Source organism: Cetorhinus maximus, chromosome 6 (assembly GCF_964194155.1).
Source record: "Cetorhinus maximus chromosome 6, sCetMax3.hap1.1, whole genome shotgun sequence".
In the NCBI taxonomy this organism is placed as follows: Eukaryota; Metazoa; Chordata; class Chondrichthyes; order Lamniformes; family Cetorhinidae; genus Cetorhinus; species Cetorhinus maximus.
In genome coordinates, this window is record NC_135884.1 from 90,143,574 (window position 1) to 90,167,924 (window position 24,351).

Consider the following 24,351-nt stretch of genomic DNA (forward strand, 5'->3'; position numbering starts at 1 on the left):
TTCCTCTTCCTGCTTCAGGGAACATATTTTTGTAAATTGCAGCCACTAGGTTTTTAAAGCCACAGTCCAAGAAAAATTCAAAAAAAGTTCTTTGCAGGATAAATTATGTATGTAGGTTGCATAAAATTGGCTTTGTTTTGAGTTTAGAAGGTTGAGGGGTAATCTTATCAAGGGGTGTTTAAAATGATAAAAGGATTTGATAGAGTAGATAAAGAAAAACCATTTCCTCTAGTGGGAAGGTCCAGAATGAGAGTGCATAATCTTAAAATTAGAACCATGCTCTTTAGGAAGGAAATCAGGAAGCATTTTACATAAAATGTAGTGAAAATCTGGAACTCTTTTCCCCCCAACAGGCTGTTAATGCTGGATTGCATGCCAAAGAGTAACTGCAATGGTGCTGATTTGAATTTATCTAATGAAGAGTTAGAACAGATGCAATGGACCAAATGTGCTCCACCTCTGCTGTAAATGCCTATGATCCTGTGCATAGCGTGGATGCTCATCCAGTTACCCTGAAATCCTGCCGAGGTGCTACTTACTGTAACTTTGGTGGAGGGAAGTGGAAGTTCCAGAGAAATTACATTAACAGCTGAACACAACCCTTACACCACCTAAGTAATGACAATAGTCTGGTGGTAGGCCCATAGAATTATAGATCTAGTAATTTTATCATGAGAATAAATGACCAATAAAATTATATGGCTCCCTCTAGGCATAAAATTATTATTTTTTAAAAAATGTCATAAAAATACTGCATTTGATTTTAATTCTATGCCAAATGGCTGAACACTTACACAGAAAAAGTACTTTTCCAGGTTTTCCTCCTTAACAACTGGCAGTTATTTAATATTGTCTTTTGGGAATAGTGTTCTCATTTGCTGTAAAAAAAATAAAAAATTTAAAGGTGAAAGAAAGAACTGGTATTGTGAAGCACCTTCCATGGCTTCCAAAGTGCTTTATAGCCAATGAAATATTTGTACTGTAGTCACTCTAATAACAGAGGGACGCTAACTAGTTTTCACACATCATTGGAATAAATGACCAGATCTTATTTTTGTGTGGTGTTAGTTGAGCAATATATGTTGGTCAACAGACCAGGAAAAATGAACTGTTTTAGTTCACAGGGCAGACTGGCCCTTGATTTAATGTCTCATTTGAAAGAGCGTTCTTCAAATGGTTTGGCATTACCTCAGGACTGCATGGAAGCAGATTATGTACACATGCCTCTGAAGTTGAGCTTCAACCCACGACCTTTTGACTTAAAGCTTAAAGTGCCACTGTTCAGCCAGGGCTGATAGCATATTCCCCGCCATATGAGTGTAAACTCTCTAACAGAAAATCACCTCAAATATTTCTTAGTTCAAACTGTAGAAAAGCTTCTTTTGTTAAACTGTATGAGCTGGAGGATTGAGGCGGGACCAGGTAGTTGGAGGTTTCGGAGAGGATTTGAGGGAGAATGTCAGAGGCCTCGGGGTGGGGGTGAAGGTTGGATGGGGGAGAATGACAGAGGTCAGAAGGAAGATGGTTGGAGGTCTGGGGGATGGGAAGGTTAGGGTTGGATGTCCAATCATGGGGGGATTGCTGATGCAGGCATGCTGAATCCACAGTCCTTACCTAGGTTTAGCTGCCAGGCCTCCCAAAGCTTGGGAATTCTGACTGCCCATAGTTAAATTTCAAATGTTAAATAACAATGAGGCTCATAGCTTAATTATAATACTTAAAGTGCCAACCTGCCTTAGAGTAGGTTGGTGCCTGCCCATCCCCATCCCTCCTTCATTAAAACCAATTGTGGGTGAGTTGGAATGGGGTTTTTTAACCCTTTAACCTAGCAACCGACCTAAATCCACCATTATTTTAAGGTTAAAATTCCATCCTATGACTTTCTGAATTGGATAATTTTATGGTTTTGGGCTCTTAACTGGGAGCCTTGTTTTTCAGAAGCACATACTAAAACTTTGGATGCCCACAGTCTACAATTTTTCAACTATTTAAAATAATAATTAAAAATCACATGCAGCATACATTTAAATTTCTGATATGTATTTTCAGAAAAGACGTGTTTTCTCCCAGGACAACATTAAAAAATTGTTGCTAATTTCCCATGCCACTGTATTTGTAGATTTTATGAGTAAAATTGTGTCAAAATAGAATTAGTTTTCGACTGGAACACAGTTGAGACCACTCTAATTCTTATATACTGTAGGCTGAAGAATACGGAGCTACCCGTTTTGTGCCTATATTTGATGCTATACACGATGATGTTTATGCTGAAGGAAATAATTGTGACGTAATTATCTGGAGTTTACCGATTGATCATCACAATTGTCTACCAATACATAACAGCATCCATAATTAATTAGGAGACTACTATTCAGATCATTTCAGTTCGAGCAGCTTCTAAGCCAATTTTTTTCTTACAGTTGCCACAAAAACCGAGAATCACTACTTAGCTCTTCCAGTGGATTTCTCAACTACCGTGGGATTTTGAATTGGGCTGTGGTTGTGCTGGTAGGTATTATGCTTCTATCTGAGAAAAGAACAGCAAGAACCATTTAGCATAAGTTTATAATGTGCTTCAGCTGGATGTAACACAGTGGCCATAGTTAAAAATGTCACATATTGCTCTGTTTTATGCTTTTAATGCTATTTCTACAGTTGCTGGTCTTGTAATGCATTCGTGTGGCAGTGCCTTTTGCTTGTTTCTTTCTGTCAAAATTAATATTTGTGAAATTAATTGAGTTTTTCTAGCATGGCATTTTTGAAACTTCATATCATCATGCCACTTATGCTCTGAGAAAAGCCATAACACTTCCTGGTTATTGCTAAAAATGTAAGGAAAGAAATGTTTAACCACTGCATTTCCAAACAGAGTATTTAAAGCGTGAAGCAAGAAATGCCATTTGGCCTATGATGATAAATGGCCTAAAATTTGCTTAAATATATTTTTCTACAGCTGACGGGCAAGATTTTTCAGTCGCCATGCAGGGGAGGGCTCGGCACACCGACACGTAAAATGACGGGTGATGATGTTGAGTGTACGTCCCGACGTCATCACGCAGTCCTGTGATATTTTGTTTGGCAGGCACACGTCGGAGTCGACTGCGTGCCCGCCAATATGTAGACGGCCTATTAAGGCCATTAAGAAAGTAATTGATGTAATTGTTAATGCTGCCCGTCCAACCTTAAGGTTGGCGTGCAGGTGAAAAGGCCAAGCGGTCTTCGAGTATTTTAGGAAACCTCATCCACGAGCGGGATGAGGTTTACTAAAGTTTTTTTTACTAAGTAAATAACATTTTTTTCCTAAACATAAAAACATCTCCCATCTCATGTGACACAGTCACATGAGGGGACATGTTTAAACACATTTTTAAACCATTTATTCAATTATTTCAATATCGATTCAATCTCCCTGAGGCATGGAGCTGCCTCAGGGAGATTGAAATGCTGTTTCGCGCGCATGCACAAAAAAGCACTGCCCCCCCCCCCCCGTCCGCACAGGTAGTGCTGAGCGCTTTCGCTCGTGTATTATGCTGGGTGGACCTTAATTGGCCCGTCCGGGTAAAATGGCAATGCGCAGCTGATCGTAGGTGGCAATCAACTCCGCGATCGCTCCGACCGAGCCCGCCAGCAGTTTGAAAAATTCAGGCCTATGTAAAATTTGTACAATATGTATCACTTAAATATTAATATAAATTCAAACTAAACACCATTTATTCTGCAAGGTTATTAATGACATGACTGGATACAGGATCCTTGAGTTTATAAACAGAGAGGAGAATTTTCTCCCCGTCAGGCGGGCCTTTCAGGAGCGGGCGCGGAGCCAATTGCCGCCTGCGATCGGCTCCGCGCTGCCATTTTACGTGGGTGGGCCAATTAAGGCGCGGCTCTTGAGGGTAATGGGAGTGGGCGGGCGGCGGCAGGAGTGCAATGACAGCCAGGTCCAATGGTGACCCGGCGGCCTGTTCAAATAGTGCGCAGGCAGCCTTGCAAAGGCTGTCCATCATGGCCAAAAGAAGGGCTCCTCAGAGTGCTGCTGGAGAGCAGGCCAGGCAAGAGGGTAGGGCAGTGGGGCAGTGTGCCCTTCAATTTTCTGATGAGTGCCTAGCTGCCCTCCTGGAGGAGGTGGCAGCAGAGCAGGAGATCCTTGTTCCAAGGGACGGGAGGAGGAGCCAGCCAGCCCCCCCCCCCGCACCAAACCTAACTAAACGTGCCTGGGAGGAAGTGGCAGACATAGTCAGCTCCCATGACGTGATGCAATGTATGTGGTCCAGTGCCTCAAGCGATTCAACAACCTTTTGTGCTCAGAAAGGGTGAGTACCATGTTGGCAGAGGTCACTTAACACAGCAGGTAGGCTCCCCCTCCCCACAAACTCTGAGTGCAGTTACAACATTGAATCATTCACGGCATGTTTCCCTCGCTGGGTGGGCCAGCAGATAATGCCCATGCCTAGCTTGCCCTGAGAGGGTAGTGCTGAGATTGGTTCTGCACCTGCAGCATGTGTTAGACTGACACCTGGAGTACTGTTTTGGGGGTAACCTCAAAGATCTGCACCTAGGCGCAGTCCTGGAACTGTGAAACATGTCAAAGTCAGGACGCTGACTTGCTGGGAGGGGAGCTCCAGATGGCGGGTCACCAATCCATCTGCTGCTCTTGGCGTTCCACATGCTTGTGTGTCCTTGCTTTGCAAGGTTGGACCGTGTGGTGCCAAATGTGATGGAGGCAGCATGTGGGCAAGGCGGGGAGGGGGGGGTGGTGGGTGGTCAGCCCTGGCTTCTTGGTGTGTGTGCGTGGCAGCTGTGGGGTGATGAATCACTGGAGCCCTGCAATGTCCCACTCTGGTTGGGTTGGCAGGGATCCGATGGGAATCTGGGTACAGGGTGGACTAATCAACGCTCCTCTCTCCTTTTCAGCAGAAGACTGCACCAATGCCGCCAAGCTGATGCAGACTGGCGGAGGCCTGGCCCAGTTGGCCATAATCACCAGATACGAGCAGGAGGCAATGGACCTGAGAGGCGCCGTGCACCCAGGTCCACTGGTGACGGTGAGGCTGGGGTGCCACGGGGAGGTAAGATTGCCAAACGTTGAGGTCCCCATGTGTGTCCTAGCAGCCATGGCACTGCTGAATGTTCAGTGATTGAAGCTTGCAACATGGATTGACTATTGATTATAGAAGGATGAGCGCATACTGATCCAGGGGTCAGGCATGCACATTGACATTGTCTCTACTTTAACTAATCAAATGTCCTTGTTCTTCCTTTCAGCATCACCGGAGCAGAACTGGGAAGAGGAGCCTCTGACACCTAAAGGCCCTGAACAAATGGACTCATCAGCGTCACACCATCTCTGCCAGGCAGGCACCAGCGCAGATACTAGCACTTTGGTGGGAATTAGATCGTCGGCTAGTGTCCTGGGGCACAGCGGTGAGGGCACTTCACACTAGCTTGAGGTGCAGGTGGAGACAGAGAGTGCCCATGGTGCCGGCAGTCGGAGGACTGGGGACCAGGCACATGCTCGGTCGGTGGCTGATGATGTGCCTCTGGAGTCGTCCGTGAGGCAGCAGATGCTGGAAATGCAGCAGGGTATGCGGGAGGATCTGGCGGAGATACATGAGGCAATGTGTGGCATGGTGCCCGTGCTGGAGGAGTCCACACGGAGCATCACCGATGCTGTACTCAAATCCTCTTGCAATGAAGGCAACATACCATTTGCCTTCCTAACTGCTTTCTGCACCTGCATGCTTGCTTTCAGTGATTGGTGTACAAGGACACCCAGGCCCCTTTGTACATCAATATTTCCCAATCTATCACCATTCTGTTTTTCCAACCGTAGTGGATAACTTCACACTTATCCATGTTATACTGTATTTGCCCACTCACTCAACTTGTCTAAATCGCCTTGAAGGTCTCTTAACATCTTCCTCACCACTCACATTCCCACCTAGTTTTGTGTTGTCAGCAAACTTGGAAAAATTACAATTGGTTCCCTTATCCAAATCGTTGATATACATTGTGAATAGCTGGGGCCCACATACTGTACCCCACTAGTCAATGCCTGCCACTCTGAAAAAGACCCATTTATTCCTACTCTCTGTTTCCTGTCTGTTAACCAATTTTCAATCCATGACAGTATATTACCTCCAATTCCATGTGCTTTAATTCTGCACACTAACCTCTTAAACGGGGTTTTATCAAAAGCTTTCTGAAAATCCAAATGCACCACATCCACTGGTTCTCCCTTATTTATTCTGCTAGTTATGTCCTCAAAAAACTCCAGTAGGTTTGTCAAACATGATTTCCCTTTCATAAACCTATGCTGACTTTGTCTAATCCCGTTGATATTTTCTAAGTGCCCTTTATAATAGATTCTAGCATTTTCCTTACTACTGATGTAATGCTAACTGGTCTGTAATTTCCTGTTTTCTCCCTCCCTCCTTTTTGAAATAGTGGGGTTACATTTGCCATCCTCTAATCTGCTGGCACTGTTCCAGAATCAATAGAATTTTGGAAGATGACAACCATCACATTCACTATTTCCATGGCCACCTCCTTTAATACCCTGGGATGTAGATTATCAAGCCCTGGGGATTTATCGGCTTTCAGTCCCGTTAATTTCTGCAGCACTATTTTTTTAGTAATACTAATTTCTTTCAATTCCTCCTTCTCACTAGATCCTTGGTTCCCTGACATTTCTGGGAAGTTATTTGTGTCTTCCTCTGAAGACAACTAAAGTAGTTGTGTAATTGCCCCGTCATTTCCTTGTTCTCTATTATAAATTCTCCTGTTTCAGACTCTAAGATTCTATATTTGTCTTCACTAACCTTTTTCTTTTTACATATTTCTAGAAGCTTTAACAGTATGCTTTTATGTTCCTTTCAAGTTTACTCTCAAACTCAATTTTTCCCCTCTCAACCAATCTCTTGGCCCTCCTTTGCTGAATTCTAAACCGCTACCAATCCTCAGGCTTGCTGCTTTTTCAAGCAACTTTATATGACTCCTCTTTGGATCTAATGCTATCCTTAATTTCTTTTGTTAGCCATGGTTGGGCCACTTTTCCTGTTGTGTTTTTGAACCTTACATGTTTCAATGAGATCACCTCATTCTTGTAAACTCCAGAGACTATATGCCCATTTTACTCAATTTCTCCTCATGATAACCCACTCATTCCAGGAATCAATCAAGCGGACTTTTGTTGAACTATAACAAAAATACCTGGAAAAACTCAGCAGGTCTGACAGCATCTGCAGAGAGGAACACAGTTGACGTTTCGAGTCCGTGCTTATATTTCACCTCATTTCTCTATATCCTTAGTTCTGATGAAGAGTTATGACTCTTCATCAGAACTAAGGAAATAGAGAAATGAGGTGAAATATAAGCTGGTAGAGGGGGGTGGGACAGGTAGAGCTGGATAAGAGGCCAGTGATAGGTGGAGGCAAAGAAGAGATTGCCAAAGATGATCATAGACAAAAGGACAAAGGGGTGTTGATGGTGGTGATATTATCTAAAGAATGTGCGAATGGGGACATTAAGGGTGGCAAGCAGGACAAGCTACTGGCAGATGGCCCTAGTGGGGGTGGGGTGGGGGGAAGGGATCGAAATGGGCTAAAAGGTGGAGATAAAACAATAGATCGAAATAAATTTAAAACAGGTGGGAAAAGAAAAATATATCTTTTTTAAAATTACACATTATTGGGAAAAGGGGGTGGGGATGGAGGAGAGAGTTCATGATCTGAAATTGTTGAACTCAATATTAAGTCCGGAAGGCTGTAAAGTGCCTAGTCGGAAGATGAGGTGCTGTTCCTCCAGTTTGCGTTGAGCTTCACTGGAACATTGCAGCAGGCCTTTGTTGAACTATCCCTTTGTTGAACTATCTCTAAGTCAAATATGTTGTTCCTTATGTATGCAGAACAAAACGGTACACAGTACTCCAGGTGTGATCTCACCGAAGCCCTGTACAATTGCAGCAACACTTGCTTACTCTTGTATTTCAATTCCCTTTCAGTAAAGATCAACATATCATTTGCCTTCCTAATGCTTGCTGTACCTGCATATTAACTTTGAGTGCAAGGACACCTAAATTCCCCTGAACACCAGCATTTAATAGTTTCTTAACATTTTTTAAAAAAAGGTCTGTTTTTCTGTTGTTCCTACCAAAGTAAATAACTTCACATTTCCCCACGTTATACTCCATCTGTCCCCTTGTTGCCAAATCACTTCATCGATTTGCAGCATCTTTTGGCTGAACTTTCGATCCTGGCAGGGACAGGAATGGAGATATACGGGCCCGAAAATACTGGCACTTGGCTGGCATACCAGCTTCCCAGCAGTTTTGTGTTGCCTGGAGGAGGGTGAGATCGTGATCCTGCCAGATTCCTCATTAAGTCCAATTAAGATGCTTCATCACCCTCCCAGTAGGAAAAAAAACAATTTGGACCAGTACTCTTATTTCCCAGCTCTTACCGATGTTCCATTTTTAGGTATACAAGACCAGTTTGGAGCAGTATTCTTGTTTCCCAGTTTTTACAGTTTTTTCGTTCTGGGTTCCTTGCATTACGGAGTAGGAAAACAGGAATAAGGCTGTCAAAGACAATTGGGCAACCAGCTGACCACAAGGAAGGCAGCAGCTAGCAATAGAGGCACAACTCTCAGATTTTGAACCCAATGGCAATGAGGAGCAGCACTGAACTCAGGAAGGCCGGAGCCCCATGCATCAGGAGGTCAAGGGAGAGAAATGAGGAGCAGGAAGGACAGGAAGACCATACCTTTTGTATAGGATCTGCATCGGAAGAAAGAACTTCCTGGAGATAACTAAGACCTAGTGTTCTCCGTGTCTCTCCAGGCAGATGGTCACAGACATCTGTGCCTTAGTCACTGAAGACCTCACACCTTGGAGCACTGGTTGCCATGCCCTATCAATAGCCGTCAAAGTCACTGTTGCAATGAACTGCTTCGATTTTGACTCCTTCCAAGTATCAGTTGCAGAACTTGGAAGCATCTCACAGATGGAAGCATACCACTGCATCTTGCAGGTCACTGATGCCCTGTATGCCAGAGCTGGACAGTGCATTCATTTCATGACAGATGATACCCCTGGGGCTAGAGGGCATTGAGTCTTTCATCCTCTGGCAGTACAGGGTGCCGCAAATTTCCTCTCCAAATCCAAAGAGTGTGGATGGATCGTAGAGAACAAACGATATCCATTGAAGAGATGGCCACTCATTGCTCTCCTAGAGCCCCAGACAGAGGCACAGATACAACCAATGCCACCTGCTTAGTAGCCATTGGCTTCACAAAATGTGATTTTAGTGTCTGGATTGGTCAAGTGATACTCTCCATTACAATCCTGCAAGAGTCTCGGTCATTGTGGTGGTCTGCTGTGCTCTCAATACAACGGCTCGCCAGGGAATTCAGTGATGTCCTGAAATCAGATAGCTCATTAGAGGAGCAGAGAGAAGAGAAAGAAATGAGGTGAAGGGGGAGGATGCAGAACACTAAGGTGCCCCGGCTACACTAGAAGTGACTGAGCAGGGGGCGGGGTGTAAAGGTCTTGTCAGGATGTCATGAATGCCAGGGATAATTTGATTCAGCAACATTTCAACTGAGTACATTTGACCCTGGATGAAGGGCATGGTAGGCACATCATTCTGAGGTATCTGCGCTAACACATCCATTCTAGACACAGCATGACTCATCTAATCGCTTATTGCCAATGAAGGATGCACATTTGCCCTGAGGTTTTATTTTCACCGTGGAGGAACTCTTGATCTCCTCCACCATCTCATACCACTTCACTTGTCACGCCAGCAATAAAAGGAGTCTCAGACATGTGGCTTAAAATGTCATTAGATATATATTGCTAAGAAAGGAAAATAGTGCACAGAGATAGTAAGAAGACACCCCAGTGAACCACACAGTGCGCTACACGATGCAGTGGACTTTGTGCTTGGCCATTCATACACAATGCTCTCCTTGTGGCCTCAGAGGAGGTGGAGGCAGCTTGCAGCTGAGGTGCATGTGGCAGAAATCCTCATCTTGGAAATGCCCGTGGGGGCATCTCCAGAGGCTGGGGCAACTGCATCATTGCAGGGGCAGCCTCTGTCACTTGGCCCTGCTGGATAGATGCTCCCACTGTCAGGGGAACCAAGGAGGCCAAGGCTGATGAAGGTACCCATGAGGTTGATACCCTCATCCTCCTTCGTGATGTCCTCAGCTCTTAGCGGGTGCTCCAGGTGTCTGGAGGAGGTCACCAGCTGGGGTATAACTGGCATCCACTCAAACATATCTGTGCCACCAGAGCTACTGAAAGGTCCAGGCCTCACATTTCAACATGCATCCTATGGACATTGCGCATTTCCTGCACTTAAGTGCTGCTGCATATGGCTTTCCATGAGATTGGTCACTGTCTCAATGGAAGATCTTATGTGCTCATACCCCTGAGCCATGGTGACGTACCTGAGCTGGATAGACTCCTCCATTATCTGCCATGACCCCACGCTGCGTCAACAAGCTCTGATTTGTGGGAGCACATCTGCAGCTGCTGTCCTATGTAGAACCTCCTTTTCTTGTGTCTCTTGAGGTCTGCCATCCGTGCCTAGCTTAGCAGGGTTCTGTTTGTCCATCTGAGGAGAATTGCTCTGCTCCCTCTGTTTCTGGCACCTTCTTCAGCCCATTAGTGTTGTGCTCTTCACCCAATGACACACTCTAACTGTATGTGAGGAACCATCGAGGTGACAGTACCTGCACAGGTGCATGGTTTATTTGCCTTATCTGTTTCATGCTGCTTCTCTTGGCCTACTGTTTGGGAGAGAGAGAGGATTTTTTTTCCATTTATTCATGGGATGTGGGTGTTGCTGGCTAGGCCAGCATTTACTGCCCATCCCTAATTGCCCTTGGGAAGGTGGTCTTGAACCACTGCAGTCCATGTGGTGTAGGTATGCCCACACTGTCGTTAGGGATTTCCAGAATTTTGACCTAGCGACAGTGAAAGAACGGTGATATATTTCCAAGTCAGGATGTTGTTATGATCCCAGCTGAGGTTACCCCTGGACAAGCCTGATCCCAGAGTGGAACCCAGCTTGATAGATCCTAACTTTTATTTGTTTGGTTAGATACTTGAAGAGGGGCTACTGAACAGTGTCACCGGAGTCAGCTAATGAACTTTTAACAAAAGCATAGAACATGTATTAAACAAAAAAAGGTGAACTATATTACAATGCTCCTTCACCCACAACTATACCTTTACAGGTATATATAGATTTGTAAGGATAGCACAAGTTACAAAAGCTATCTTATACTTTAATGTTCACAGTAAGTACAGTCCGTGTAAACCAATACACACCACGCTCTGAAATCAAAGTGACAGATGCCACCTCAACCAGATGCTATTGGATGTCTCCTCAAGTCCCCCCAGATGCTTGTCACACTGTGAGCCAATCAGTCTCACTGAACTATGTCTTTCACACAAGGGTTTCCAATCTCCGCTTTCTAAGAACTTGCCTTGGAATCTTCTGCCAAACCAATGTTTTCTCTCAGACGTTTTCCGCAAGGATCCACCTCCAGGGTTTCAAACTCTCCTTCTGATGTTCCTCTTCCCTGAGTCACCACATGCATTCAAGCTGTCTTCCACAAACTTTGTCTCACCGACTCAGCTGTCAACATTACCACTGCTTCACATGCCCCTGGATTCTTGGGGTTTTGCCGTAGCTTGGTACTTGCTATCTATCCCCTTTGCTCCAGTCTTTCCTGGAAGGTACTTTTGACCAATTTTAGCTTGGGACTGGCTATCTGTCCCTTCTGGGTTTCTTCTGTAACCTTTGAACCAGCTGAACTCCAACAGCTTCCATATCAAACTGCTGTTTCTAGCTTTTCTATGTGTGTCTGTGGGAGGGACCTGCCTCTCTGGACTCCTGTTGATAGGCAACAGCCCAATTCTACTACTTTTGTTTCTTTACCTTATCTGCAACAGTCATAAAAACCTCATTAGAAATGCAGGCACCTTTTTAAAATGAAACTAAAACTCAATTTGACCTTTTCTTAACGCACCGATACAGAAATACAAATCAAGCTTAATCTTTAAAGCTAAAACTCATTCCTATCACCCACAAATACAAATATAACTTACTTAAACAGTCTCTATTTCCTAACAATAGTGAGTGGCTTGGAGGGGAACTTCCAGGCGAATGTGTTCCCATGTGTCTACTCTCCTTGTCCTTCCCTGTGGAATGCACATTACGCATGTGGAAGACATAAGAAAAGATCATGAGAGCTAGCCTTGGAGACCAAAACCTTCTGCAGTGCTGAAACTTCATAATGCAACTCCATGTTTGGCATGCTGTTGGATGTGGTGGAATGCAATACAACCTCTTAATGAGCACATTGCTCTCTATAATCACCATCTCCACCATTATTGCTCATTTCGCCAGGGCTGACTTGCTTCTGGTCAATGTTCCTGGCTATTTCAATTACTTCATCCTCCATGGGTGTTCTCTCACTTGACTGTAGAGAGCACCTTCTCCAGTTTGAGCCCTCTTCCAAGCATTGTGAGCTCCTTATCCTGCAAGGACAAAAGAGAGTGAGAGAAGACACTGCTGTCACATATGGTCGATTTCATCTGCTTCAATTCATTAGCAGCTGCATGTCTCACTGGTGACAGACCCTCAGCAGCACTGTGGCTCTTAGCCATTCTGTAGGGTTATTAAGTGGTATCTTGGCATGCAATCCCCTCATGTTTAGCGGCAGTATCTGCCCTGGGAATCCTCAACAGGTACGCCTGCTGGAGGGTGTATATCCTGGGACCTGTCCTGAAGGCTGCAGCTGGCACTCGCCTTGCCAGAGTGCATGAGGTCATTGAATCATTTCTGACACTGCATCCAGGATCTTCAGGTGATTCTTCTGCCGCTCACTGTCACAGTGATGTCCTGCCAGGCCTGGTTCCTCTGTGTGGGTATCCTCCGCCTGCCACCCTCCAGGAAGAGGACCTCCCTCCTTTCCCTCACTGTCTCTAACGTAACCTCAAGAAATGAGGGGCAGCCCTGCCCCGGGTTCCAGACCTCCAGTTCTCCTGGGACATCTTGGAGATGGCAGCAGATAGAATTAAACAGCAGACCTGGTAATAGATGCTGCGTTCTGTTTAAATTGGGCCCACACTTGAATAGTCCCACCTTCCTTCCCCTTTCCAACGGCCTTAAATTGGATGGTGAACCCATCTCCATATCAACTAAGAGGTCACCCTATGACTATCGTGCATCATTTCAGTTTCCTGTATGAGGCTAGTTTGCAACTTGGAAATTGCCTTGACTCACGTTTCCCACCCTGGACGTGAAAATTCATCCCCCTGTGTCTTCTTCATAGCTTACTTTCCAACCTAGCAAACTTGGATACATTACATTGGGTCCCTTCATCTAAGTCAGGGGTCTGCAGCCTAAATGACAAAAAGCAGCATTATAAAAAATTTAGTCAACAACGGAGGGTGGGATTTTCCCTTTCGCCCTCTTAAGTGTGGTGGCGGGCAGGCAAAGCGGTGTTTTCCCCGCCAAGCGCAATGGCAGATTCTCGTGCCGTATTGTCTGCTTCCCACCTCATCATCGATGTAAAAACCGGAAGCCCATTGGATCGCAGGTGCCTTTGATTCGCCCGCCCTGCAGTAACCTCAGTGGTTCTTTCCTCCAGGCACCATATTTAAAGTGCAGCCGCAATCAGCCTTCTTAATGTCTCCAGGCCAGGATAGCCCCACAGAAGAAATGGCCCTGAAAGGCAAGAAGAGTGCAGCTCCCAGGCTCAGCAACGCTTTGCTGGGCCACCTGCTGGACGCTGTTGAGCTGCGCCGGGATGTCCTCTATCCCAGTGATGGCTGGAAGAGGTCCATCAATGCCACCACTCCGACTTGGAGGCGGTGGCTTTGGCAGTCAGTGTAAATCTGGCACAAAAAAGCTCTGTAATCCACTGCAGGAAGAAGATGAATGATCTCATCCATTCCAGTAGGGTAAGTCAACTATCTCATCACCCCCAACTCTCACATTCACAAGCCCATCAAGAGTTAGCAGGATGACACTTCACAGGAATCTCACACACTGCCAGCTGAAGGTACATCACTCATTCTCTCACGCACACTTTTGTATCTCCATCTGGCCTCGTGTCCTGTGTACACCGTGTCCTTATCCCGTCCACTGCTGCACTCACCCCACACACAGGCAGGCATCCTTATCATCTGCCTTGACATGGGCCCAATCTCTCCATTTGTGTTCATGCAGGACAAGCTCGCACACAATAGAAGGAGGTCCCTGACCCGGGGTGGGGGGGGGGGGGGGGGGGGTGGGGGGGTGGGGGGCGTGAAATGGCTGAAATTGAGGCCCTCGCTCTATATGAGGAGCGTGCTTTTGCACTGGTCGGAGAGGACAGGGATCGTGCATGTGATGACGGTGAGATGGGTGGTGCACACCCAAGTGAGGACCCTGCACCAGCTCATCCCTCAGGCAACCAAACTGAGAGTCTATTCTGCTGTCTTCCAGTCGCTTGCCATGCTTAAGTAATCTCTACTTGCTTTCATAGACACCTTTGGAAAGCATCCTAGGGTACCATCCAGCTAGGCTCTCATCCCCAGCTCTGAAGACAATTCGGAGGCAGAAGAAGAGAGCACTGTTGAAGACCCATCAAAGCGTTCACCCACACCCTCCGCCAGCGCATAAACACATACTCCGGTGGAACCTAATTCTAGAGTAGCCTTGGGGTCACAATCTGGTGAGCACAGCGCACAATCTGGTCCACAGCAGGAGGAGGCAGGAACACCTGAGGTAGCCGGCGCTGGGAGGACCGCTGGAGGCCAGGATGTTGCTGAGTCCAGACCCAGTCCTAACTCAATTGGTGGAGCTTCAGCAGCAGTCAAGAGAATATTGTGCTGCTTTGCACAGATTGTAACGAGCGATGGAGGAGTCTGTCCACGTTCAGTCTGAGGTTATGGCGTCAGCATATCAATGCACTGAGGTCAACACTGGTAGGATGGTGACTGCCATGAAGACCTTGGTTCAGAACATAGGTCCTGCACTACTGCAGGAGCAGCACTCCATCGCTGTAGCCATTGGTGGCATCCATCAGTGGCTACGCGAAAGGGAGGCAGAGCAACTCAGTCTCACTCCAGCATACCCTTCTCCTAAAGAAGTCAGCCAGAGGCCCTTGGGCACCCATAGGGAGGGGGACCAGCATGTGGACCCCCCAGGGCTATCCACCCAGGTGACTCTGGGAGTGTCCAGCCGATCCCAATCCCCTCTTCCTGTGACCCCATCAGCTCCAGCTTCACAGACCGAGGAGGGTGCACCTGCAGCCCAACAGGAGACTCTCAGCAGGCCAGGTCCATCCATGTCTTGGCCTTCCAGAGGACACATGCCAAAGACATCACAGACCACAGGGTGTAGCAGTCAACAGGCCACTTCCACCTCCGCTGTGGATGTCGGGGATACACCAAGATGTAGAGGTAGGATTAGGAAAATTAAGAAATATATGGTGGCACAGGTGGTAACCATATTTTGTATACTTTACACTAATGTTATTAGAATACCACCCATTTGACAACTTCTGTTTATGCCTCTTTATGATCAGCTGTGTTGTTGTCCATTAGGTGTGACACAATGGTCCTAACGCCACTTATTGCCAATGTCAAAACCACACTTTGGCGGGTCAAGGTCTCAGCTTCCACATCACCACAGAGTGTGTGCGTGCTCATAATTTCCAACATCACTGATGCCTTGTTCTTAATGTCAAGTCTGCTTGTGCAAGGAGCCTCATTCACATGATGTGCTTCTTGATGTATTCTTCAATCTTGCCTGTTTAAGATTAAAGATAAGTTGTTCACCTGTCTTGTCTGCATTATTGTAAGGTGAAGGACTCGTTTCCACCGAGACATGTGTAAATGCATGGAGAAAGGTCGTAGGTCCTCACACGTCATTTACTTACTGTCATCTGACAGGATTTCCTATCTGAGACCTCAAGAGATCATGTGTGATCCTATCCACCTTGTGCGTATTCAGCTCTCACAGTGCACAATTGCTAAGCTCAGCGACAAATGTGAGCACCTTTCCTCATTTAAGTGCCAGAGCTCTGATCCTCAGATGCAGTTCATTTTGCTGGTGCTCAAGCATCCAACCTTCTGCCTTTCAAACTTTGCAGTTGTCTGCATGGTGACCACAAGGTTCTCGTCACAATGTAGAAGTGCAGAGCCAAGCCTCACATTTTGAGTAGCCTCCCTTCACCTGTACCCTCACCGAGGTCATTGAAGATAAAAGCAAATGATCATATGGTGCGATCAAAGGAGCTTTGGAACATGCTATGAAAGTTCATATGGTAGCTTCTGAACACTTTTGAAGGTACCAGTGGGATGCAACCCAGATTGCAATGAATCAGATGAAGGCTGTTTATTATCAAACAAGCATTACTTTGAGTGGTTCATGGTGTGTTTGCATTTTGCAGTTAGCAATGGTCAGGGCTGGCCATGAGGGTAGACTGACTGTGTAAACTTTGTGATCCTAAGGTGCTCCAAATCCATGGAAAAGTCAGGATGCAGGCATGCCTGCATCCCTAACTGAGAGTGGCAGATGTCAATGTGTTGGAGGAGAAGGGGACACAAAGAGCTGTGTGATGTTGAAATGGAGTTATATCTGCATAATATCCTCTGCTGCATTGGCCCCTTGACTATCGAGGTGACACAGAATGCATTGTCCCATTTGGCAGATAGATCTCCTTGAGGAACTTTATCAGACTGAAGGTGTACAGCTACGAGTGCTGTGAGGATTGTGGAGCTACTCCTGCATCTACTAGGTTTTCGTGGTGACTGCGATGCTGCAGAGAAGTTACAAGAGGCTGTGTCCTCTGACGTGTGATACCTGAATGCCCTCGTCCAGGTTGGACCTCCTCTCAACAAGGACACATGTTGTTGAGCCTTTATCATCCTTCAAAAGACCAAGACAATGGTTGGAAGAATGGCTGAGAGCTCACTCTCAACTTGAAATGTATGATTGTAAGGATAGGGTAGGGCTAGCAACGCTGGTGTTCATGTGGGCCAATGAGAGAGGACACTTGTTCAAGAGGATACAGAATACTACTCGTCATCCTCCTCTTGGAATCTGGTGGCTATGAGGCCTTCACGTGCACACCTGCCTCATCTGGCCTGTGCTATAGCCTCTTCCCTTGCAGCCTTGGCTTCCTCAAACTGTTCGTCTTCGTCCCCTTCAATGTCCTCCCCATCGGAGGAGACATGCAGCTCCTCCATGGTAGTTTCCTGGTATTTCACGCGGACCTGCATTATCAGCTGAACATTGAGCGAGGGGGAACCCTTTCCTGCTTATACATTTGAGTACCTGTTGCCAGGGAGCTTTGATAACCACACGAGCGCAGTCAATAGCACCCTGCACCTGGGGAAAACTGGCAATCTCAGCAAAGCCCAGTGCTATGGCCTGCTGGCTCTCTTGATCTCTGGCGAAGTGCACATAATTGTGGCCTTTGCAAAAAGGGCATCTGTCACTTCATGTATGCATTGTTCATTGACGCTTGGAAGATCCCGCACAGGTCCCTCGTGGAGCCCTGTAGAAGCTACTCCTGTAGAAGTTCAGTGCAGTGGTCACTTTCAGAGCCACTAGCAATTGATGGCCTCCTGGTCCCCCAGCGCCAGCCCCCGTAGAATGTGACAAACATGAGTCACCATATCCTGGACATGCAGAGGCATCGGTGACACTATCTCTCATTCATCTATAGGTAAGACATGCTGGGTCTGTAGACCCTCAGTCTCGAGAGCTGCCTAGGCACCACATTTCCTCATCCTCTGCATCCAGAGGGAGCTCTGCTGCCCCTTGCTCTTGAGTGTTTAGCTCTTCCCTCTGGCAAGCCTGGCGCCGCAATTGCATTCATGTACACATTCCCTTGTGCCTGTATGCAAGAATGCAGACAGTAACAAATCCAGCTTCCACCTTCCTAAAGTTTCCCTCGCTGTGGCATCAGTGGGAAAGAAAAAATGAGTCAGCATAAGCTTCCAAAGCTACAATTTCTGTATATGTCTAGTGTGTGACTGAGGGTTCAAGGGCTTGGGTCCATTTATGGCACCTATTCGACACAAAAATCTTGGCCAGCGCAAGGAATGTTTGATGGTACACCTTCCGCGCACCCCCCCGTCCTTGACATGGCCGACTGTTATGTGATTGGTTTAACCAGGCGCTGGGATCTTCAATCTTAGCCACTGCACTGTCATACTATACTCTGTGATCCTCATGAGGTCTAATGTTCATTTGAGGATCTGTGATTATTGGAGGTGGCTCTGAGACTTCTCATATGTGAGCTTGCCATCTCCAAGACTGTGAGCTCCTGCTTTAAAGACGCACCTGGAGCTTTCCCAGTCACCTAAATAGTCTAAACCTCGTTATCGTTGTGGGCAATTGGCAGGATAATGCTCTGGGGACCTGGGTTTGAATCCCGCCATGGCAGATGGTGAAATAGAATTCAAATTTTAAAAAATCTGGAATTGAAAGTCTATATATAAAAAAAAAAAAATAGGTTAAAGCAAGGGGCTCAATTACTGCTGTGGCTGGTCACTAATCTTAAATGAATGTGCTTCATTGCTTCACTCTCCTGATGCCCTGCATTATCATTGAAAGACTGCTAACATGTCTCAGGTGAATACACAATTCAGTGGGGTGCCACTTTAATTGGCACCCCCAGTGCATTGCACCAGTCCTCCAAATGGCCCTCAGAGCCCTCACCAGCTGAGCTATCCCTCAGATTAATTTTGTGCTGTGCCATTCCTTCAGGTTGCAAGGTGGTGGTGCTAAGGCCTCACTACCAGACCAGCTTGGACCCTCCCGTGTGTGAATGTGGTAATCTCTGCCGTTGTCCTGGGGGTGCCTTATGTTCAGGTTTCCCTTCCTTCAAGGATTCTCAAGCCTTCCCCTCCACAGCTTTATGCCATTTTGATTGCGGAGGATATCATGCGCAACTCCCTGAATGCATTGAGACAGATGTATCTACCCCCACCCCATTGGCAGATTATCCCACCCCTTCTTGAGCCCTATTGCATAGTGACCCCCCCTATGCAACCCTCGAATGGCCCTTCAATTCCTTTTAACCATCTACAGCCTACCCTGACTGTGAGTGTGCCAACCACGGCTCATTAATGAGTCAGACAGCCGCTGGACCAAGGTGCCCATTACAACGAACACAACTTGCTGGGTACAAGTAACATTCTACTTGCATGCCCTCCCCCTCCCTTGTCTAGGTCAGGGACAGCCCTTGCAATGTCAACACTGTAAAGTTAAGCGCCTCGTTACTCTGCCATCTTCAAATTCTGGCCCCAGCTTGCTTACAACCCTCTCTGAGAAATGCTTCCCCATTCTGGCCCAGACGATGTTTCCAGCCCATACCCCACCCTCCTAGTCATGTGTCAGAGTGCATCCTTTGCCACTTTTGCCCCCTTCCCCATGGAGGTCTTGCTCTGTGGCCCTTTCCAACCACTGTCTACTTTTGCCCCATTTCCCGTGAAGGCCTGGCCCTGTGGCCCTTTCCACAGCACCCCTGCCTTACCACTAGTCTGGCTGGTAGAGTCTTGCCTATGATAACTTCCTGAGAGTGATGTGGTGCAGCCTGCGAAGCTTGGCGCTGAGTCGAGGTGCCGCGATCGCTCCTCGATGAAAGGTAGCTAGGCAATTAAACCTTGAAGTCATAAGTGAAGTGCTGGTTGCCAGATGCATGCCGCTTAAATATATTGTGAAACATGTTGGGCTAATTAGATGCTGATGTGACCTCTTTATCCAGCTTGGGGGATGATACCGGCAAGCAGGCTTTATCATGAGCATTCATCACATTTAAGTGTATTCAAATGGCCTTCCTCTGCCATTGAAGGCTGGAGTGAACAATAGGACCCTGTTTTCCCGTGATGTAAACCAGTTTTTAATGCTCTCGCAATATTTTCCGCACTCGCCCATCATGACAACCGACGCAGGTGGAAGCAGAAAATCCTGGCCAATATCTTAAGAGTTGCAATGCTTTTACTCAAGCTGTTACTCAAGTGCCAATAGTTAAAAAAGCAAGTCAGAGTAAAGTTTACGGATTTCTATGCAACACGGTTTTACTAACACTCATTAGCATGTATTTATTAATATGACTGAAAGAGGACATTTGATTATCAACAACATTTTAAAGATTTTGACAAGAAGTCGCTAATTGAATGATGCTTTCTCACAAGTACAATGTTAATAAAAGTTTAAAATAACAAAACAAGCTATTTAATTAACATCAGCTCCTTAAATGAAAAATATTCTTTTAATGCGATTTCTGATGCTGGATTTCTTTGGAGTGTCATTCAACATCTGGGCTATATGCTGTCATTATCATTTTTAAGCAGTACTGCAAACTTTCATCCTGCAATTGGCTTCTCAACTTGCTTTTTATGAAATTTTTAATTGAAAACAGCTGCTCAAACTGGAGCTTTTCTGTGCCTCACAGCCTTCGCAGATAACAAAAGGCATGTCTTTAGTTTTTTGAATAATTTCATTTTTGTTTTAAAAATCACTACAGCTGCTCTGAGACTTTGATAAAGCACTCTTTTACATATTAACTATCTGTGAATGGCTTTCTTCATTTCACAGTCTCTCAAGCTGCCACAAAATAAGTAGTAGTTCAGCTACCCGATGATTTTATCCACTTAGCAAACGTGTTCTTCGATTTTCCTGCCTTGTTCTTCAGCTCCTCCACCACTTTTGGGCTTCTCCAGCTGGATGGGATTCAGCTAAGGCATTGTGCTTTTCAGTGAAATGCCTCTCAAGATTTGATTCTTGTTGGCGATTTCTCATCCAAATGAGACACACAGGGAGGCCAGCCGAATTTGGGATGAATGTTAATGAATCAGTCCATTCATCTTAATTCTTGATTTTTCCTTTTCAATTCTTCTCTTCTTTGAAACTATTTCCAAAGCATCCTCAAAACAACAGCCAGAGTAAGTTTGCTCCTTCAGCAATTTATCCAGTTGCCTGCACTCGACACGTGTTCCCCAACACAGGCCAGAATGAGTGCACTCTTTTATTGATTAATATGTCTGCCTGCACGTACTCACCAACACAGCATCAAGACCATCAAGTGCACTTCTGTTACAATTTTCTGCACCCTACTTGTACATCTACCCAATCGCGAGGGCCTACCCATTAATACTGATCTAACAGGTTCTGAATACGGTGACCACTCAGAATGCACCATTTTGGGTGAGCTTTACAACAAACCAGGGCTAAATGGAGTGCAATGTTTTATTGATTAACGTACCTGCCTGTGCATGACCCACGTGATTGGATGGTGGGCGATACTGCAGGACACCATTTTTCCTCGTGAAGCATTTCAGATTTTCACATGGCTGATGATGCTTGTTTTTATGTTTCTGTATTGAGGGCAGACTGGGGGAAGAATTCTCTGAAAACTCATTGCAGTGAAGGCTTGAAGGATGCTTTGGTTCAGGAGTTGCTCGGGAATCACATATCAAATCCCATGTAGCTGCAGTTTGCCGACCCCTGATCTAAGTCATTAATATAGAATGTAAAAAGCTAAGGTCCCAGCACTAATCTTTGTGACAAGGCACTAGCAAAAACTTCTCAGAAATCAAATTAAATGAAATCATTTAGATCTACTTTTTGAAATACTTTTAGAGGAAATCTTTATGAACAAATTCATAATGTTGTTTCCAATAACAACTAAAACAATTCTTAGCAATTTAAGTTTGTTCTTGAGACAGACTTTGCCAGGGAGTTTTATCTTACGAGAATCTTTATGGTTTGCGTGTTTTTCATCTAGTACAGGTCTGATGTCCAAAATCTGGCACCCTCAGGACCAACACTGCACCGTAAAGGGAAATCATGTTTAACCAATTTATTGGAGTTCTTTGAAGAAGTAACATATGTGGATAAAGGGGAACTAGTGTATGTACTGTATTTAGGTTTCCAGAAGGCATTTGATAAGGTTCCACATCAAAGGTTATTGCGGAAAATAAAAGCTCATGGTGTAGGAGGTAACATATTAGCATGGGTAGAAGATTGGCCTGTTAAGCAAACAGAGGGTAAGTATGGGTCTTTTTCTGTTTGGCAAGATAAAACAAGTGGTGTGCCACAGGGATCAGTGCTGGATCTTCAACTTTTTACAATTTATATAAATGACTTGGATGAAGGGACCAAAGCTATAGTTGCTAAATTTGCTGATGACTCAAAGATAGGTAGGATAGTAAGATGTGAAGAGGACACAAGGAGACTACAAAGGGATATAGATAGGTTAAGTGACATGGCAATTGGATTATAATGTGGGAGACTGAAATTGTCCATTTTGGCAGGAAAAATAAAAACAAAACATATTATCTAAATGGTGAGAGATTGCAGAGCTCTGAGATGCAGAGGAATCTTGGTGTCCTAGTGCATGAACCATCAAAGGCTAGTATGCAGGAATTAGGAAAGCTAACAGAATGCTATCATTTATTGCAAAGAGAATTGAATACAAAAGTAGGGAGGTTATTCTTTGGTTATACAGGGCATTGGTGAGACCACATCTGGAGTACTGTGTACAGTATTGGTCTTATTTAAGGAAGGATGTAAATGCATTGGAAGCAATTCAGAGAAGGCTTACCAAACTAATAACCTGGATTGGGTGGGTTGTCTTATGAGGATAGGTTGGACTAGGCTTGAATCCGCTGGAATTTAGAAGAGTAAGAAGCAACTTGATTGAAGCATATAAGATCCTGAGGGGTTGATGTGGGACAGGATGTTTCCTCTTGTTGGAGTATCTAGCACAAGGCACCACTGTTTAAAAATAAGGGGTCGCCCATTTAGGACAGAGATGAGGAGAAATGTTTTTCTCAGTGGGTTGAGAGTCTTTGGAACTCTTCCTCAAAAGGCGGTGGAAGCAGTGTCTTTGAATATTTTTAAGGCAGAGGTAGATAGGTAGATAGATTCTTGATGAGCATAGGGGTGAAATGTTATTGGGGATAGACGGAAATGTGAAGTTGAGATTACAATCTGATCGGCCATGATCTTATTGAAGAGCTGAGTGACCTACTCCTGCTCCTAATTCGTACATTCATATTTTGGATTTTCCTGGACTTTGGATTACCTGCTGATGGAACAGGCAGCTTTGTGTCTAGAGAATAGGGAGAGCCAGTAAGGGGAGGGAGATCTTAAAGCACTGCAGTGGACTCAGGTCCTGTGCCTTTCATTTTTAGTGGGGAAATGGGATATAACTTTGAACAGGACAGCTCATGTTGGTAAATCAGTGAATAGTACCACCAACCGAATGTAAATACACAATTTGTTGTTCGGGGATGTGGGCTTCATTCCTGAACTTTTCTGAATGCCTTGCTGATCTGACGTTAGTATTGCTGAAGCCAAATCCCTTAACAGCAGTATGCAAGAACATTTTACAGCTCTAAGTTTGAGAAAATAACATTTTTTTGCTTCTCGTATATATCATGAGTCTGGTGTTTCTTTATCTCTTGTGCTTGCTGCTTTGCTTAGGTGGCGCCCCACACAATATGAGGTTTCTGTAGCTGTTTTAGCTACATAATCCTGTATGCACAACTCTTGCTGATTCCGTCCTCTGGGATCAGCCCGAGAATGGCCTCTTCTTTCCCACACTTACTCTGTTCTGGGAGTGGCGGCCAGATCTCCCGAGAGAAAAATGCGTGGTTTTGGACAGTTTCAGTTTTCAGACAGCCGGATTTTGAACATTAAGATAAAAGCAAAATACTGTGGTTGCTGGAAATCTGAAATAAAAACAGAAAATGCGAGAAAAACTCAGCAGGTCTGGCAGCATCTGTGGAGAGAGAAACAGAGTTAATGTTTCGAGTCTGTGTGACTCTTCTTCAGCAAAGGATGATAGATTTTCTCCCTGAAAGACATAAGTGAAATAGATGGATTTTACAACAATCCAAAGTTGATCAAGATTATTATTACTGAAAAAATTATTAGTTAATTAAATGTAAGTATTCACAACGGCCATTTGAACTCATTACTCCAGAACATTAGTCCGGGCCTCTGGATTTCTGGTCCAGTAGCATTATCACTATGCTACCGTCACCTATAACGCAAGTTATGGCAACAGTGGGAGAGCCTCCAGCTATTTTGGTTATACCATGAAAGTGACATCAAATGATACTGTTTTAGTTTCCCAGAGATATGGTTAAACAGGTGCAGTTGCTATGGATTTAAGTTCAAAATGCTATCCAGCAAATAATATTAACTGTGTCTTGGACACCCGTTTCATGGTATAATATGCCATGTTCTTTAGGAGTAAATTTTATTCTTACTGTGCAGTGGAGTACTAATTCAGCTGATTAACAATACCTACAAGAGAGTTAAT

General features: G+C 45.2%; 1 protein-coding gene across 1 annotated transcript in view; it reads left to right on the plus strand.

Annotated features, from left to right (window-relative positions):
• The window catches only part of LOC144681420 (uncharacterized), a 37,035-nt gene that overhangs the window by 11,498 nt on the left and 1,186 nt on the right, over positions 1-24,351 (plus strand). The window contains exon 2 of the mRNA XM_078543012.1: positions 2,421-2,508. Coding sequence (XP_078399138.1) covers positions 2,421-2,508 — 88 coding nt within the window. The remainder of the gene's footprint in view (positions 1-2,420; positions 2,509-24,351) is intronic.